We start from the raw sequence: 20,617 nt of genomic DNA on the forward strand, positions 1-20,617 counted from the left end.
TTTGACCCTCTTTTATATTTTTGTGTTTGTTTTCTATCATGAAGTTGTATACATGAGAGAACAAATTAATAAATTACAATTTGAACCTTTTAGTACATTATCGATGAAAAAAAAACACATAGAAATAAACAAATAAATCATCCAAGCTAAATTAATAACCTAAGAAGCAATGTAAGTCCATTTGTTTCAATGTAAGTCCATTTGTATCCAAGCTTCCCATGAATCCAATAATAAGTTCTTCCTCGGCAGTAAATACACCTTTCTTCAGATTAAGACTATTTCAATTTTTTTCCTCATAATGTGTTCCGTTTTACTTACTAATCAAACGTTTTTTTATTTATGAAAATTTTCAGTTTAAAATAAATAAAAAGTAGCTCATAATAATTACAAAATTATTCTTAAGACATTTAAGAAAACAAGAAAAAAAAAAACGACAATCATTGTTATTTTGACAACATTTTAACTTAAAAATTGTCCAATATCGATAAAAATATAAAAAATGAAATTTGCGATAGTTTAAAATCCGTCGCAAAGATTACATATGGTAAAAAATCCGTCGCAAATGGGGGCGTGTTATGAAATATGTGTCGCAAATTGGCCACGAATGTTGCTGTCATTAATTTAAGTAACTTTCTATGATAGTGTTTGAAAGAGAACTTCTAAGAATCATTTCTAAGTTTCTTCTTAATAAAATTTTGGAATTTTGTTAAAAAAAACTGAGAACTACCTAAATGTTCTCGAAGCACTTCTGGTAGAGAAATTGCTAAACCAATAGCTTTCTCCGTCTCTTCATCCTCGTATTCCAAAATTTGATAACGAAATAAGACATCAGCCGATTAATGTTATTTATTACCACACATTTTTTATTCCATCACCGTTATAAATATCTCCACCTTAGATGTTCCTTGGGGCAGCGTTGGTACGCGTAGGATCTAATTTACTGCAAATTATCAGTCCCCGTTTGCAGCCGCTTGGACAAAAGGAAACCCTGCCACATGGTCCAGTTATCTCTTGAATCGAGCCCCAATTTCCTTCAAGATTTGATGTGACCATCACTGAAATCACCTTTCTGTCTCGAGCAAAGATCACATAATTAGCAGAACATGATTTATCAAGCATGTTCGGTACTAATGTATCATTTGGTGATGGCGATACAATGGAAACGGAGAAGGTTCCATATCCACATTGCTCCATGTCCTTCTAATAGTTTCAAATGGAAAAATTGGTGAGCAAATAACAAAAAAGTAATAGGAGAAATGACATATATCACCCCTGTGAAATTTCGGGTTTGTTGATAACTCCCTATGAAAGTTTTTTGAGCTAGTAGGCCCCTGTGATTCTAGATCTGTAGCATACACACCACTTTTGGCTAAAAATGACGAAAATGCACTTTGACTTTTATGAACTATTTAATTTATCACCTTTTATTGAAGTTTTAAATGAAAACACCAATGCATTAACTTATATTTTCAATTAAGTTTATTTATAAAATCACTTTAATTAATTTAAATATTAAATTGTATTTAAAAAATAATTAAACTTATTACATAATTTAATGTAATAATAAAATTTACTATTAAAAAAATATTTCGTGTATCACACATATTAATAAAAAAATAATTATATATAATTTTCATAATTGTTTAACTAAAATTTGATTATTTTATTCAATTAAATATAGAATTATAAAACAAAATTAATTTAATTATTTATTTAAATAGAGGTATTTTCGTCATTTTTTTAGCTGGAAGGGGTGTGTATGCTACAAATCTAATATCACAGGGGGTTATTAGCTTAAAAAATTTTCATAGGGGGTTATCAGCAAACCCGAGATTTTACAAGGGTGATATATGCAATTTTCCAAAAATAATAACAAATCGGAAAAGGGGATCATACCTCAATTTTATCATGGCTATGGTTGCCTTAGAATTGGAGAGCCAAATCATATTTTTAGAAAAATTACACATAAAATTTATTTTGTTTGCGCTGCAGACCATTCTGTCAGCCTCCTGGTGCAAATCAAAGAGGCCCTCCTCCACATCCGCCATGGCGGCGGCTGTGCGGCCTCTGGAACCTCCGCCCTGTGTATTTCGCTCTCTATTGTTATTGAACATAAATTTATGTGATGTGAATTTTTAACCATAAGAACCAACTATATTTATAGCAAGAAAATTCTCATGAATTTTAGGGTTTCACATTTTTTTGTTGTGGCGCTGACTATATTTTAAATTTGGGCGATCTATTTTTCTCTTTTTTGGAAATATTTTTTCATAAAATATTATATAATATTATCTTTATATCGCTGTAATTAAATTATCAAATTGTGTAATTATTAGTTGGATTTCACATATTAGTGAACCATGACAAAAAAATACACATGTAAATCTTGTGGAATTTTCAACTCTTGTTACACTGTTGCGTAAATTTTCCATGTATAAATTTGTAATAATCACATATTACTTATTCTAGATTATTTTAAATGATTCAATTGGATAAATGGTAAAATCCATCATAATTAAGAAAAATTACGTAGTTTGATATGGAGTACTAAATACAAAATCACTAAAATTAAATTTAGTCAAACAAAAATGAATTGAGAATCGTGAATTTGGTACAAGTGATTTCGAATTAAATTCACCATTCCAAACACAAACTTGAACAAAAACATTTATTAAAAAGTATAACATAGATATTAACACCAAATCTAATACCTTTTTTAAAAAAATAAATAAATCTTAATTACTGCAATCTATATATGCTTTTTGTTTCCCGATAGTCTTTGTATTTAATTTCATTTTCCTTTTTATTTATTTGTCAAAGCTAAATTGTTTAGTTATTATGAAATTTGGGTAAATGAAATTTCTAAATCCTCGCAATTTGAAATTTTGACCAAGTCAAGCCAAATTCACGTAAAATACGGAAAAATGTCATTAAAAGAATTATGTTCCAAAATTGAAGGCTGAAGACACAAATCCATCAACTATTAGTGGAAATAAAAATTTAATGTTTATTGCATTTAGGATTCTTATATTAAATTTTATTTTCCTCAAAAACAAATTGGAAAAAAAAAAACCAAAATCAATATTAAGTATTTTTTACCTTCCAAACTAAATACTTGTTTAGCCACATGAATGGCACAAATACATGTCATCTCTTATTCTTCATCAGCATACCAACTTAGACATTTAAAATGCATTTTTTTTTTCAAACTCAAATTTAGTTGGTAATTGTTGGCACATAAAAATTGGCGAGTTTTGTGTGTAGCGCAGGCGTGCCAGGCACGTGAGTGTCGAAATAAAATAAAAATAAAAAATAAAATCTAACTTCTAAAATCAAGCGAATGTGAGCCCCGGTTTCATCGGCGGTCTCAATTCCACCGGTTAAACGCCAAAGAACATAAGGAATAATGAAGAAAAATCATTAATAGCAATCGAAACTTCAACGTTACTATTAAAAATTTGAAAATGACAAGTGTTTGCCATAAAACAAAATAAAAGATGTTGCTGAAAAGCTTGAGGAATTACGAAAATATGACTGAAAATATGTACTAGAAATATAGAAAAATACAAGAATGATGAAATTTCAAAAATGTGCAGAAATATGCTGAAAAATTCGAGCTTTTGGAGCCTGAAATTGTTGGATTGTTGATTGTTCTCTTGTGTTCTGCATGAATGCACCTTTTATATGCTGGTTCCCGAGTCAGTTTCTCAACTGCTCACCTCCACTAGCCCCACTACTTGCAGCACTAACAGCCCCATTAACAGCCTCACTAACTCTTAACTGCTTTGACTTGGTCTTCCTCTCACTCTTTCTCAGCTTGGTTCCCCGAGTGCCCAACTTCACCATCCCACTACTTGTAATTGTTTTGACTTGATCTTCTCTTCTTTCTCTGCTTGGTTCCTCGAGAGTCAATCTGGTTCCCCGTGTGCAGTAGTGGGGTCTTGGAAGTTGTTGACCAATTCTTTGCAGTTCCTGTAACTTTATCGGCTTTCATTCACCGAGATCTGTCATTAAATTTTTTAATTGATTAAATGATAAATTAATGGCACAAATTAATTTATGGGTCAAACAATTGCCCCCCGCAAGCTTTTGGCCCAACGGGCCAATATGCTTGGATATAATATCACGCATTGAGCTGAGTTTCCCGCAAGATTTTGGCCCAACCGGCCAATATGCTGGAGAAAATCTGTTTCTTGATTGTGAAATATTGTTCCTTTGCTGGTAAGTATCGCTTTGTGGCCCTCGAGCCATGGTTCCTACTCGTATATATGGGCAGTTCTTTGATGTCACATTTCCACAATGATATAAAATGTTCCTTGGCCCGTGGGCCATGGTTCCTCCAGTATGCGAGTAGTTCTTCGACCTTAGGATTTTGGTTCCTCCAGGACGTAATGGGTTCCTCGGTCCTTGAGTGGTTTTTTGATACACTTTGTACTTACTTTTGTACCTGTACAAAAAGTGTGTGATAACCAAAGGTTGAGGGAGATATGGTGCCCCCGAGCATTCATAGAATTGCGTTCTCAATTGATGGTTCCCTGTAACCCTGTAGGACACTTTTGGTTAATGACAAAAAAATGTTGAAAAACTGAAATCTTACTGTTGTACTTCAGATTTTGACGAGTTCTTTTCCACACTTCTTCCTCTCTTTTGTGAAGTGGAGTGCATCGATCAACATCATTCTCTTGATTGAGATTTACCAAGCGGCGGGTATCGCCTGCTGGGGAACTCCTACTTGATTTTACACCTTCATTGGGGTTATGACTTTCCTCAGCAGTTTTCTTAGAGTTCACCGTCTGTTCTTGAGAGATGGTGATTTTAGGAACAGATTCTCCACCAGATTTGATTTTGCTCATCTCACCTCGCATGAAGCCCATGGCCAAAATCACAAGCCTATGTGCCTCCTCCATTCGTTCCATGGTGTTCAACATTATTTCCATCATCTCCAGTTCCTTAGTGTTGATGGAATCAAGATGAACTGAACAGATCCTGGCACTTTCTGATCCATAATATTCTGATGGTTCCTCGGACTCTTTTTCCTGTGCAGAAAAATTGTCACCTCCTTTGTTAATGCTTCCTTCGGTCTTCGACGTCATTAGTCCCACTGAGCGTGCCAAAATTATGTTTGCACATAAAAATTGGCGAGTTTTGTGTGTAGCGCATGTGTGCCAGGAACGTGAGTGCCGAAATGAAATAAAAATGAAAAATAAAATCTAACTTCTAAAATCAAGCGAATGTGAGCCCCGATTTCATCGGCGGTCTCAATTCCACCGGTTAAACGCCAAAGAACATAAGGAATAATGAAGAAAAATCATTAATAGCAATCGAAACTTCAACGTTACTACTAAAAAATTGAAAATAACAAGTGTTTGCCATAAAACAAAATAAAAGATGTTGCTGAAAAGCTTGAGGACTACGAAAATATGACTGAAAATATGTACTAGAAATATAGAAAAATACAAGAATGATGAAATTTCGAAAATGTGCAGAAATATGCTGAAAAATTCGAGCTTTTGGAGCCTGAAATTGTTGGATTGTTGGTTGTTCTCTTGTGTTCTGCATGAATGCACCTTTTATATGCTGGTTCTCGAATCAGTTCCTCAACTGCTCACCTCCACTAGCCCCACTACTTGTAGCACTAACAGCCCCATTAACAGCCTCACTAACTCTTAACTGTTTTGACTTGGTCTTCCTCTCACTCTTTCTCAGTTTGGTTCCCCGAGTGCCCAACTTCACCATCTCACTACTTGTAATTGTTTTGACTTGGTCTTCTCTTCTTTCTCTGCTTGGTTCCTCGAGAGTCAATCTGATTCCCCGAGTGCAGTAGTGGGTCTTGGAAGTTGTTGACCAATTCTTTGCAGTTCCTGTAACTTTATCGGCTTTCATTCACCGAGATCTATCATTAAATTTTTAATTGATTAAATGATAAATTAATAGCACAAATTAATTTATGGGTCAAACAGTAATATAATATACAAGTCTTAATAAACATGATATATAAATTACAAGAAACTACATAAAAAAAAGTTCGGGTTAAGCAGACAAATGCCCCATGTTTACGCATACAAATGCCAAAAGAAATAAAGAAGGAAATCCTCAAAGACTAGCACGATGAATCAGAAATGGCGGGGATCCAAATCATCCCATTCAGGAAGGGGCGCGGATAATGGGAAGTCAAGAAGTTTCATGAGCTCTTCATCGATAAACCTGAAGCCGTCCTGGGAATTCTGGTTCTCCGGCCCTCCGAACAAATTAAAAATATATATTAAGGTATGGAAGGTGAACATATATTGCAACACAAGATGGACAAAAACTCTTATCGGTCTTATTCAAGAGTCGATGTAACCATCCATGGTGATTGCATCGATGGAAGGCCTAAAACTACCTCGATCGGACCTGGATTGAAGCCAAAATTGAGAAAATTTGGAAGATCAGATTGACATAAGGCACTGTAATAAAGCGGGTGAAGAAAGTAATTCAGTTAAGGCATTTGTTTCCATGCTTCCCATGAAGCTCAAGAATAAGGTTTTCTTCCTCTGCAGAAAATGAACCTTTCTTCAGATTAGGCCTCAAATAAATGGCCCATCTGTTTCTAGAGCTCTTCCCTGATTTATTTAGTCCAGTTATCTCTAGAATCGAGCCCCAATTTCCTTCACCATGAACTTTTACATACTCCTTTAGGATGTCATCCTATTCTGGAGTCCATGACATTTTCTTTAGCGCACAGATCCATTGAAAGCCATCAATCTCAATACCTCTATTGGTTCTAAGACAGAAAATAAAATGATAAACAAAAGCGGGTTGGTTAGAGAGTGGGGAAAGGAATTCTTGTAGGACAAAAGTGAGTTGAGAATGGTGGCTGTAAAAGCGCGTAAGAACCCTAACGGGGCTTGTATAATTGATAGACAAAAACCTAGTGTCTCGCCCCGACTTGAATGCTAGTCTATCTACAACGTGTCCACATGAACCGAAAAGCAACCATACAACCAGTAACGGGTAAATCCATAAACGCTTTTTTGCCTATTGCATTACAGCATTTTCGAGTATTTAACGCAATTGCTACCCTTTCTAGATTTTGGCAATCTTTGACGCCATCATACTCAATGTATTCACCCAATAATATTCAAGTAATTCGACACCAACAATTTACCAGTTGGACGTGAGTTGGTATACTGGTATTCTCTCATCGTCATTTCCGAGCATCTAAATTCTCGTGGACTATCACCCATGATATTTAATCATTAAAATTAACATTGTATGAGATTTAATTACTCAATTCAGTTTAAATCAACACAAAAATAAAAGCAAACAGTTAATTACATTATGACAAAAGATCTATCTCCAATGGAAACACTAACCAGCCCTTCAAGCCTTCTAGCTAACTCAGCCTATAGTTCATATTACAATATCTCTAGCCGGAAGCATTTTATCCCAGTGGAAAAAAGATCTCTCCTACGTGTAATGTTTTAAGAAAAGCATTAAATCCCAAAGCCCAACAAAAGTGACCCACGCGTAAGTAATGAACCATATTTTGACAATTATATCTTCATATAAAATTAATCAATACATTAAAAATTGATGTCTATTTACATTAATCATCTTCCCAAAACCTTATATTTCTTCAGAATTTGAAGGCCTCCGTTGGCAACAAAAATGACACAGTTCTTCTAAGGTAGCATGGCAAGGATAAGATGCACAACAACAATCTTTGGGCCTCAAAATAAGTTCATATCTAATAAAAAAAATTTATTATGTTGACACCATTTAAAACGAAAAATTGTTGAAAGGGGTCACTATGTTTGAGGGGATAGGGCAAACAAAGAGAATTCTTAGATCAAAATTTCGAATAGATTATTGAATTATGAAATGAAATAAAAAAATACTATATCCTCAATAAATAAATCCTTGTAATCATATTCATCAAGAATATTTCAAGACCGCGAGAAAAACACGGCAAAATACTAGACAACAGATATATAAGCAATTATAATAGTTCAATGGCAATATAATTTATTCTCCATAGTGAAAAATGTGCATAATTCATAACATTTGATTACTAATGAAAAGGATGAAGGGTTACTTCATTGTTGAGCGACCAGCCTCCATATTCTTCCTCGGGTTGTGCCCCTTCGCTGCTTAAACACCAAATAGACCAAGTTCAGGTTTCTTAGTTCATACGACATTTTGATATTTTATTACATGTATTAAGATGATTTACCATGTCTGTCATTGAGACACATGGTAAAACAATGATTGAATGTTACATCTCAAAAATCAAATCACATATTTGTGATTTGAGGAAAAAGTTGTAGCTTTGTTTCTTTATTGGAGTGAAACTGACAAATTAATCTTTATATAGAAATATGGTAAGAATATATGGAATCCACGCAACAATCTAGATTTAAAAAAATCTGAGTGAGAATGCAGCAATCACAATTGTTTCATGCACAAATGATCTTTCATTGACCGAGTAAGAATGCAACAAGGCAATTAATGCTTCACGAAAAAACAAGAGTGATACCAACATATTGCTTGTTTCATCTAGGTACACAATGTAAAGCGAAAATGTCGATAGCATAAAACTAATTCATTTTGGCATTACCATCACTAATAATTCTATTTGTTGGAGATTATCGTTCTAGTAATTTTCAAAAGCGGTATTGTCATGGCTTGCAGAACAAGATCTTAATTTCATTAACGTTACCAACTTAAACATTTTGAATTACACCAAGTTCTATCATATATTTAAATGTCGTGAAAGATCTTTAGGCCGTAGTATCCATTTAACATAACGAAGATTAGGAGAAATACAAAGAATTTGGATCTTGGGGTTGAAATGTAGCTAAAAGAGCTGAAATCATGGTCATGGTGATGAACTGAGCGGCTAATGTTCGTAGCAATTTCTCTTTAAGGTAAATTATCAAACCAATGTTGTTGGTGTCTTTTAATTCGGCGTTTCCATGAAGCTAAAGAATAAATCTTTCTTTCTGAGTACAGAATGCATCTGTGTTGGATTAGGCCTCAAAAGCTTACAAACTCCACCAGGACCTCATCATCAGATATGACTCGTGAGCCCCTTGTTAGCCAATGCTTGACGTCATGATATAATTCCTTGAACTTCCAGTTCAATTGAATCCATCAACCCAAGTACTTTTATCTGTCCTGAATGAAAGCTAATTTACCAAATAAAACCTACATGTTGTATCTATTGTACAACCAAAATTTAACTGGAGATATGGAAGTAAGAGTATGAGATCTCTAGTGGAGCTAGTGACAATTTACGTACTGGTGAAATTTATCACCTATAGGGCCACAAGACGAGGGGAATGTCGAACTTTTGAAGCACTAGGTTGTAAGGCCGCAAGAACACGGATATCATCGATATATAGGCAACATAACTCACATTTAGTCACAAAACTTGTTATTATGCAACATATGTTCACATATCCAGCCAACTGTAACCGTGATAACAGGCCCTCGTCAAATTATAATCCAACGGGAATGACTCTAGGAACCTTCAAAATTCCACATATGTTCACATATCCAGCTAATTTGTCATGTCTTAAGTCATTAGTTGTTGATGATAAAACCGAGCTTTCCCTTCTAGGCAACTGCCACCTGAATCAGTTTCATCTTAGGTCGAAAGTAACGCAATACTTCATTAAACAAAGCATTGAGCACACTTCCACTGTTCGATACAACCCAAAATCACTAAAATACATAGAAATTCAAAACAGAGAAAAACAAAACTACAAATCAGAATAAAGATCAAAACTTTTAGGAGCAAACGTGACATGGGAAAGAGAAAGCCCTGAGAGGGTTAAGAGGGTCAGCGGACACAACTGAAACCCTGCCGCTTTTCGTGTCCGATTGCAGGACCCATTTCGAGGCTGTGGAGAAGTAAGAAAAACTCGAATTCTCCAGCCAAGATTGGAACATCTTTGGCGGCAGAGAGTGCCTCAAAATCTCAGGAACAACAAACATCAGCTGTAGTTCCAGTTCTTATTGATGATGATGCCGATCCTTCATTGTATACTTCGATTGGTTTGGGAAATTTGGTGCTTTCTAGGTTTTGGAGGAATCGGGTTACAATTTGTTTGGATTCTTGCAACAAATAAGCAGATGTGCTTGCTAATTTCCCCGCGAGGAAACTCATCTCTTCCCGCGATCTTACTTTTTTGTTGCTCAAAAATATATACTTGAAAGCTTATATATCAGTGAACAAAATTTGGTCTACAAGGGAACCTATCAAAGTGTTTATTTATTTGGATTATTTAGAGCATTGAAATTGTATGAGAAAACTATACATTCCACCGTATTCTTGTTTCTTTGAAAAGGAAGAATACCGTTGTAAAATAAAGGAGAAACTAACCAAATAATATGCAAAGAAATATGCAAAGAAAACAACTAAATTCAATGTATTGAATGTGTTATATGAGTGACCTATTTATAGGTACAAGAGAATGGAGATAAGATCAAATAAATTGATTTGATCACGATTCTATATCATCTCTTTGAGATTTGAATATAACTCCATGATAACTCAATCTTTGATTATCTTGACATCCATAATATTGTAACACTCCCCCTTGGATGTCATTCGACGGATGAGCCTCGTTAAAACCTTACTAGGAAAAACCCAAAGGGATAAAAACCTAGCGAAGAAAAAAGAGTACAACATTCCTCGTTATTGCTAAACTGCCCCGTTAAAAACCTTGTCATGAAAAACCACTTGGGAAAAATCATGGACAAGGGAAAAAGAGTGCAGTTTGGATTAACTCCTCCTGTTGCGAACATCACTTGAAATCTCTAAGTCGCCGCATTCCGATCTTGTACACCAATTTCTAAAAAGTTGATGTGGGCAATGATTTTGTGAAAAGATCGACTAGGTTATCACTTGAGCGAATTTGTTGAACTTCAATATCACCTTTCTTCTGCAAATCATGGGTGAAAAAGAACTTGGGAGATATATGCTTCGTCCTATCGCCTTTGATGTATCCATCTTTCAGTTGAGCAATACATGCCGCATTGTCTTCATAGAGTATTGTCGCCATGTTTTTAATAGAAGACAAGCCGCATTCCTCTTTAATATGATGAATCATTGATCTCAACCAAACACATTCTCGACTAGCTTCATGGATTGCAAGTATTTCTGCATGATTTGATGAGGTAGCGACCATGGTTTGCTTCGTAGATCTCCAGGATATAGCTGTTCCACCATAAGTAAATAAGTACACAGTTTGTGATTTTCCTTTATGTGCATCAGAGAGATATCCAGCATCTGCATAACCAATCAATTGCAAATTACTAGCATTAGAATAAAATAAACCCAAATCACGAGTGCCCTGAAGATATCTAAATAAATGTTTAACTCCATTCCAATGCCTTCGTGTAGGAGAAGAACTATATCTTGCCAACAAATTTACAGCAAATGCTATGTCTGGTCTAGTGCTATTAGCAAGGTACATCAATGCACCAATTGCACTAAGATATGGTACTTCTGGACCAAGTAGTTCTTCTTGCTCATCACGAGGTCGAAAAATATCATTTTCCACATCAAGAGATCGAACAAACATGGGCGAACTCAATGGGTGGGCTTTATCCATATAAAATCGCTTCAACACTTTTTTTGTATATGTGGATTGATGGACTAAAATTCCATCCGCCAGATGTTCAATTTGTAAACCAAGACAAAATTTTGTTTCGCCTAAATCTTTCATCTCAAATTCCCTTTTCAAGACATCAACTGTCTTTTTCAAGTTCTTTGGGACTTCCAATGATATTTAAATTGTTACGCCTTAAACGCATATAAATCTTGATTGTGAGATTAATGTTTTTAATGCATTAACAAGGCCCTTTTGTTTATGTTTTGATGATTAAAAAATCTAGGTTAAAATGTTACTAATGTTTACAATAAGCTTATTACAGAGTTAAAATTTTCAAGGCTCAATTTCGTACAAGTTTATTCAAGATCAGAAACAAATTTCAAAGACTTATACTACTACGAGTTCGGAAGTTCCGATTGGAGTTCGGAACCTCCGATCAGGATCAGAAGGATCTTCGGAAGCTAAGGGACGATCGGACGTTCCGATCATGGTTTGGAAGCTCCGATCTATTTTCAAGGAATTTTATATTGTCCGGAAACAGAACGGAAGCTACGAAGTGACGAGATCGGAAGCACCGATCATAGATCGGAAGTTCCGATCTACTACGGCGGCCTGATAATCTTGTCCGGAAGACTTTTGCCCAACAACATATTTAATGCGCCGATCGGAAGCTCCGAAGTGAGATCGGTAGTTCCGATCCTGTACAAACTGCGTGACTCAGAATTCAAATTTCGGAAGCTCCGATGCTGGGAACGGAAGTTCCGATCGATGCCGAATTTTCAACTATAAATAGAGGCATTCCGAGACCATTTCAAGCATCCCAACATCTTCAAGTCTCTGAATCCTCTTAAGCATTATTTGAGCTATTTGTTGAGCAATTTGTAGCCCCTTTGAGCTTTCAAAATATATTCATATATCGAGTTGTATCCGGGGTTGTGAAAATCGTTGGTGTAAACACTTGAGTATGAAATCAAGTATTGTGTGATTGTTGAGGCTATCCTTGGAGCCCTTAAGGCCAAGTGTTGAGTTGTATCGGCGCGGTGATCGTTTCAAGTTGTAAGACTATCCTTAGAGCCATCAAAGCCAAGTCGTTCGAAGTGCTAGTGGATCCTTGGTTAATCGATCTTAACCAAGAAGGGGAGACGTAGACGATTTATCGTCGAACTTCCATAAACATCTCTTATCCCTTTTACTGTTTTATTTACATTACGCATTTATTTAATACACTTATTATTAATTGCTTTATGTCTTCCGCTTGCGTATTTGCATAATCATTTTAAATTGCTAAAGTTGTCAATAGAACCTAAATCCCCCCCCCCCCCATTAGGTTCTAACAAGTGGTATCAGAGCCACCTTTTTCAAAATATTTTCAAAAAGGTTCTTATGGAAAATCTAGCGAGCGACTATGCTCAAGGGCAATCAACAAATCGTCCTCCTCTTTTCAATGGCATAAACTACGGATATTGAAAAAACCGAATGTTCCTATATATCCAATCTGTAGATTATGACCTTTGGAAGGTTACTGTGAAAGGTCCCTACATACCTACTAAAGAGGTTGAGGGTGTCAAAATTCCTAAGGGAATGGACGACTTTTATAAGGAGGATATGAAACTTATATCTCAAAATGCTAAAGCCATGAATATTCTTCATTGTTCCTTAGATATGAACGAGTACAACCGGATCTCAATGTGCTCATCCGCTAAAGAGATATGGGACAAGTTGGAGATATGCCATGAAGGGACTAATCAAGTCAAAGAAACGAAGATCGATCTACTCCAACTCAAATACGAAACATTCGAGATGGAATCAAATGAAGATGTAGATACTATGTTTCGAAGGCTTACTCAAATTATCAATGAGCTAGCCCAACTCGGGGAACAATATCCAACCAAATAAGTGTGGAGGAGAGCTCTACGCGCCTTACCCAAGGAGTGGGATGCCAAGATGATGGCTATCATAGAATCCAAAAAAGGCGACACCGCTTCCTATGACCTTGATCAACTTCATGGGACTCTAAAAACCCATGAGTGAGAACTGTCAACAAGGAAGGAAATAAAGAAAGAAGATATCAAGGCAAAGGGGATTGCTCTATCTAGCCAATCCAAAGATGATGAAGATGATGATATGGCACTCTTTGCAAGAAAATTCAAAAGATTTATGCGAGGAAACAACTTCAAAAAGAAGACGGACAAAGAAGTTACCTGCTACAACTGTCAACAACAAGGCCACTATGCAAATGAGTGTCCTCTCAAGAAGAAAGTTGACAAGGGAAAGAAGAAAGCACTCATAGCCACTTGGAGTGATAGCGACGATGACGAGGAGGAAGCAAACATCTGCCTTATGGCTAAAAGTGATGACATCGTCTCCGACGACGATGACGAGGTACCTTCCTATGACGAACTACTACATGCATATAAACAAATGTTTGATATGGCTAAGTCACTTAGAAAGGAAAATAAAAACCTTAAAAATGAATTAGAAACTAAGGGGCATGAAATGTAAGATTAAAGGATGACATAGCCCACTTAGAAAAATCTTTTAATAAGTTCAATGTCAATAGTAATAAATTGAATAATCTACTTAGCATGCAGAAATATAGTTTTGATAAGGGTGGAATAGGGTACGGTAAGAAATCAATAGACTTTACTAGTCTAATTGCTAAATCAAAAATGAGATCACCCCCTACATGCTCTTATTGTTGTAAAATTGGTCATGCTAAATATAAATGTAGATCCTTGAGATTTCAATATGATCAAAAGAGTTATATGAAATGGAGGCCTAAGAGTACTTAACAACTCATCAGTTGGCATTATGAGATCATGATCTAAGGGAGTTCATCATAGACCGGTTTAAACTGCCTTGACTTGCGACTGGTCTTCCTGATGAACGCTGCTCTGTCCAAGAAAATAGGTTTTTAAAGAGGCCATAGACCTACCTACTACTGGGAGCACTCTTAGAAAGTGGCGATGATGTTGCTATGAGAGACTAAACTCTTAGAAGTCTATTTTATATCTCTCTTTTCTAACATTGTGGACCCAAAAGAACTAAAGGGTACCAAAACCAATTTTTGCAGGGAAATATGAAAACTGTTCTCCCTAGCATATGGTATCTAGACAGTGGATGTTCTAGACATATGACGGGAAACAAAGAGCTACTCCAATCCATCAAGCCAAAGGAGAAGGGATCTATCACCTTTGGAGACAACAACAAAGGAGTTATCGAAGGAATCGGCTCAATAGGTATTTCTAAATCCTGCTTGATTGATGATGTACTCCTAGTGAAAGGGCTTAAACATAATCTACTAAGCATAAGTCAATTGTGCGATAGAGTTATGAATTCAAATTCACTTCCCAACACTGCACTATATCACTCATGACTGACAAATCCATAAATTTCAAAGGATATAGAAGTGAAAATGTATACAAGGTTTTTTTAAACAATTTATCTTTATCAAATATTAAAAGTCTTGTATCCTTGAATGTTGATGACAATATTATTTGGCATAGACGACTAGGTCATGTTGGTCCTAGTACCATAGAAAAACTTTTTAAACTTGATTTAGTTGTTGGTATGCCAAAACTCAATTTAAAATTAGATTCTGTTTGTGATGCGTGTCAACTTGGCAAACATACAAGAGAATCTTTTAAAAGCAAAAATTTTATATCTACTTCTATGCCCCTTGAACTTCTTCACCTAGATCTATGTGGTCCATCGAGGAACGCTAGCCTAGGAGGGAAGCTTTATGCATTTGTCATTGTGGATGATTTCTCACGTTACACGTGGACATTGTTTTTAGCCCACAAAAATGATGCCTTTGATTATTTTAAAACTTTTGTCAAACGAGTTGAGAATGAGAAAAATCTTTCTATAAAACAGATCCGTAGTGACCACGGAACTGAATTTCAAAATGAGAGTTTTACAATTTTTTGTGAAGAGAAAGGCATCGGTCACAATTTTTCTTGTCCTAGGACTCCTCAACAAAACGGGGTCGTTGAGAGGAAAAATAGGACACTTGTGGAGATTGCGAGGACCATGATATGTGAGCATTCTCTACCAAAATATTTTTGGGCTGAAGCAATGAACACTGCTTGTTACATCATTAATCGTGTATCAATAAGGCCAATTCTCAAGAAAACTCCATATGAATTATGGAGAGGGAGAAAGCCTAACATTTCTTACTTTTGAGCTTTCGGTTCCAAATGCTACATACATAATAACGGTAAGGACAACCTTGACAAATTTGATGCCAAATCCGACAAAGGTATTTTTCTTGGATATTCCACAACAAGTAAGGCTTTTAGAGTTTTTAATAAACGTACTTTACTTGTTGAAGAATCTATGCATGTTGTATTTGATGAATCTATGTTAATAGTCTCTCGCACTAACAATGATGATGTAGAATTACTCGAAGAAGAGATGGCTTCATCAAGTCTAAATGATTTAGATGTTTCTGTTGAGAAAACACCACTTCCGAAGGATTGGACGCTTCACAAAGATCATCCTATAGATCTTATCATTGGAAGTCCTTCGAAGGGTATAACCACTCGTTCCTCTCTTAATAATATTTGCAATCATCTTGATTTTGTTTCACATGTTGAACCTAAGTGCATTGATGATGCTTTATTAGATGATTCTTGGATTATTGCTATGCAAGATGAATTGAATGAGTTTAAACGCAATGATGTTTGGTATCTTGTTCCTAGGCCGCATGATAGATCTATTATTGGAACTAAATGGGTGTTTAGGAATAAACTTGATGAGCATGACACTATCACTAGAAATAAAGCTAGGCTTGTAACTAAAGGATATAGTCAAGAAGAAGACATTGATTATGATAAGACATATGCGCCTGTTGCTAGACTAGAATCCATTCGCATGCTACTTGCTTTTGCTTGCTCTAGAAATTTTAAGTTATTTCAAATGGATGTTAAGAGTGCTTTCCTGAATGGTGAATTGAAAGAAGAAGTTTATATTGAACAAACTGATGGCTTTGTTGATGCTTTACTACCTGATCATGTGTATAGATTAAACAAAGCTTTGTATGGATTGAAACAAGCTCCTAGAGCTTGGTATGATAAACTGTCTACTTTCTTGCTTTCAAATGATTTTTCAAGAGGAAAGATCGACATTACTTTATTCACCAAGAATGTCAAAAATGATCTTTTGATTGTGCAAATTTATGTTGATGATATAATATTTGGTTCTACTGACGAATCTCTTTGTCAAGATTTCTCCAAGATTATGCAGGAACACTTTGAGATGAGCATGATGGGAGAACTTAACTATTTCCTCGGATTGCAAATCAAACAGTGCAATGATGGGTTCTTTGTGAACCAAAGTAAATACATCAAGGAGATTCTAAAGAAGTTTGGAATGGAGAACACAAAATCATCATCCACACCGATGAGCACAGCAATCAGACTCGACAAGGATGAATGGTAAAACTGTAGATCAATCTTCCTTTCGTAGTATGATTGGCTCCTTATTATATGCTACTGCTAGTAGACCGGACATTATGTTTAGTGTTTGCTTGTGTGCACGATTTCAATCATGTCCAAAGGAATCACATTTGTTCGCCTTAAAACGCATTTTCAAATATCTTTCAAATACTCCAAATCTCGGCTTGTGGTATTCGAAAAATTCTTTCTTTGATTTAAAAGTATATTGTGATGCCGACTTTGGTGGATTTAAGGTGGACAGGAAAAGCACTAGTGGAACCTGTTTCTTTTTAGGAAACTGTTTAGTTTCTTGGTTTTTCAAAAAGCAAAACTGTGTTGCGTTGTCAACGACCGAAGCCGAATATATGGCTGCCGGTAGTTGTTGTGCGCAAATTCTTTGGATGAAGCATCAATTGCTCGACTATGGCGTCTCTTTTTCAAAAATCCCTATTTTCTGTGACAACACTAGCGCCATTTGTCTTACAAAGAATCCGATTCAACATTCGCGCACCAAACATATTGACATTCGTCATCATTTTATTCGTGACCACATCGAACGAAATGAAGTTGAACTTCAATATGTTGACATGTCATATCAAATTGCCGATATTTTTACAAAACCACTAGATGAAAATACTTTTATTCGTTTGCGTGGTGAACTTGGCATGATTGAGTTGTAATCGCTTGTAGACATAAGTTAAAATTAATGTCATATTAAGGGGGAGCTTAATATTAAAAAATCGAGCAAATTAATGTTGGAGAAAACAAATTAATTGTATTTTTCAATACTATAAAGCTCACATTTTTATATGGTTTATCTGTTTAATAATTAATTTGCAAAATTTAAAATTAAAGAGTAAAAAATCGCAATTTTACCTCAGGTGGATCGGAACCAGCGATTCTGGATCGAAACCACCGATTCCGAATCGGAAACACCGATTGAGAATCGGAACTTCCGATCCCTATCCCGCCATTTCCTATTCTACGCGGTAATTTTCCCTCCAAGACATAGATCGGAACCTCCGATCACAAATCGGAACTTCCGATCCACATCTTATCCGGCTTTTTGAATTATTTTCACCGCCTTAAAATTAATTACCGCTTCAGGATCGGAACGTCCGAAGAACGTTTAGATCTTCCGATCGACACGTGTCTTGATTTAAGTCGATCGCACAATCGGAACATCCGATCGCAGATCGGAGCTTCCGATCGATTCCGTCCTTATAAATATCAGATCGCTCATTCCGATTTTTCACACCTAAAAATCATCTTCTTTTCTCCCTTTAATCCGATCCAAACCTCTCTAAATGGCATCCAAACGCCGTCGTGCTGTAGCCACTACAAGCCAAGCCCAATCCCTTGATCCGACCCAGCCTACCATCTCTAGGCCCATTCCTGAAGACTATCAGGACCGTACTATTCATCCTGGTCGTATCTTAGATTCCTCCTATTTAGCCCAGTCTCATCTCCTTCTGTTGGACCTTATCAAGGCTCAACAGTGGGAATCTTTCTTTCTTCCATCTGTCCCTGACTCCATCTACATTTCTCTCATTCACGAGTTCTATGCCAATCTTGAACTCGAATTAGGTCATGGTGAGATCACCATTGCCACGATTGTTCAAGGCAGGCATATTCGTTTTTCTTCTGCTGATTTGTCCTCCTGGTTTGATCTTCCCAGGAATGGACCCGGTGAATACTTCTCGTAAAACTGGCCTCAAAATGATCCTACTTTTGATCGCGAGTTGTTACTTTCTACCATTCTTGGTCGTCCAGCTACTGCTGCTGATGATCGTATCCACCTCAAGAGTCTTTGTCCTGATTTTCAAATCATTCAAAAACTCATTACCACTTCTATCGTTCCTCGCAGTGGAGACCTCTCCACTTGCAAATATTTAGATTTATACATTCTATTTCATATCATTTCATCTCGACCTTTTAACCTTCCGTGCCTTGTTATGCAGACTATGCATCACACGGCAAAGACGGTGAAAAAGGTTTCTTTTCCTTATGCCCGGTTTATCAACCGGATTTTGAGTCGTTTCGATGTTGAATTTGAGGGGATACCTTCTATTGAAATCCCACCAAGTCACATCTTTAACCATCAGTCTATCACCAGGATGGATTTATCCTGGAATCCTGTGTACTCTCGATGGGTTGAAGATCGAGGAAGAGTATTTTCTAGATTTTCACCTATTTCTGCCTTTCATTTACCATATTCCTCTCTTCCCCACTCTATCCAAATCAAAGGTTTTCCGACTGGTCCTCCTAACTCTGATATTCCATCATCTTCCGGTTTTGAGGCCTTTGCGGCAAACCTTGAAGATGTTCCTTTCCAAACTCCTGAGGTCCCTGCAACCCCAGCAAACCAATTTCCTATCGACCGTCTATTCGAGACACTTCATCGTATGGAGACGAGCATGCACACTCACTTTTCCGAGTTGACTGCTAGAGTTGCTTCTTTGGAGACCCGATTTGATGAGTTCACCTCTCGCTATCCTCCGCCGACTCGCGATGATGACTCTTAGATTTTTATTTTGCATTTTAAGTTGTATTTGGTATTATGTAAAATTTAAATTCTATTGGAATAAAATAGTTTATATTCATTCTCTTTTATTCACTTATTATTACTTTTTGCTTATCACAAAAAGGGGGAGAATTAATTGGTTTAACAGTTAAATTGAGTAAAAACTATTTATTTGTTAAAAACTTTGTTGCTTATTTCAGGGGGAGTTTTTACATGCAATTTAAATACTTATATGCTTTTTACTGTCTATTTTTATTTTTTTATTTTTAATCAAGTTTTGTGATCATCAAAAAGGGGAAGATTGTTACGCCTTAAACGCATATAAATCTCGATTGTGAGATTAATGTTTTTAATGCATTAACAAGGCCCTTTTTTTATGTTTTGATGATTAACAAATCTAGGTTAAAATGTTACTAATGTTTACAATGAGCTTATTACAGAGTTAAAATTTTCAAGGCTCAATTTCGTACAAGTTTATTCAAGATCAGAAACAAATTTCAAAGACTTATACTACTACGAGTTCGGAAGTTTCGATTGGAGTTCGGAACCTCCGATCAGGATCAGAAGGATCTTCGGAAGCTAAGGGACGATCGGACGTTCCGATCATGGTTTGGAAGCTCCGATCTATTTTCAAGGAATTTTATATTGTTCGGAAACAGAACGGAAGCTACGAAGTGACGAGATCGGAAGCACCGATCATAGATCGGAAGTTCCGATCTACTACGGCGGCCTGATAATCTTGTCCGAAAGACTTTTGCCCGACAACATATTTAATGCGCCGATCGGAAGCTCCGAAGTGAGATCGAAAGTTCCAATCCTATACAAACCGCGTGACTCAGAATTCAAATTTCGGAAGCTCCGATGCTGGGAACGGAAGTTCCGATCGATGCCGAATTTTCAACTATAAATAGAGGCATTCCGAGACCATTTCAAGCATCCCAACATCTTCAAGTCTCTCAATCCTCTTAAGCATTATTTGAGCTATTTGTTGAGCAATTTGTAGCCCCTTTGAGCTTTCAAAATATATTCATATATCGAGTTGTATCCGGGGT

The 20,617-nt window shown here is 36.2% G+C and overlaps 1 protein-coding gene across 1 annotated transcript; it reads right to left on the bottom strand.

The window, feature by feature from the left end:
- Nucleotides 1-10,841: 10,841 nt before the first annotated feature.
- Nucleotides 10,842-11,603, bottom strand: LOC140878284 (secreted RxLR effector protein 161-like). Its single transcript, XM_073281883.1, has one exon. The coding sequence runs from the start codon at nt 11,601-11,603 to the stop codon at nt 10,842-10,844; it is 762 nt and encodes a 253-aa protein (XP_073137984.1).
- Nucleotides 11,604-20,617: the final 9,014 nt, after the last annotated feature.

Source organism: Henckelia pumila, chromosome 2, assembly GCF_033568475.1.
Source record: "Henckelia pumila isolate YLH828 chromosome 2, ASM3356847v2, whole genome shotgun sequence".
Taxonomy (NCBI): Eukaryota; Viridiplantae; Streptophyta; class Magnoliopsida; order Lamiales; family Gesneriaceae; genus Henckelia; species Henckelia pumila.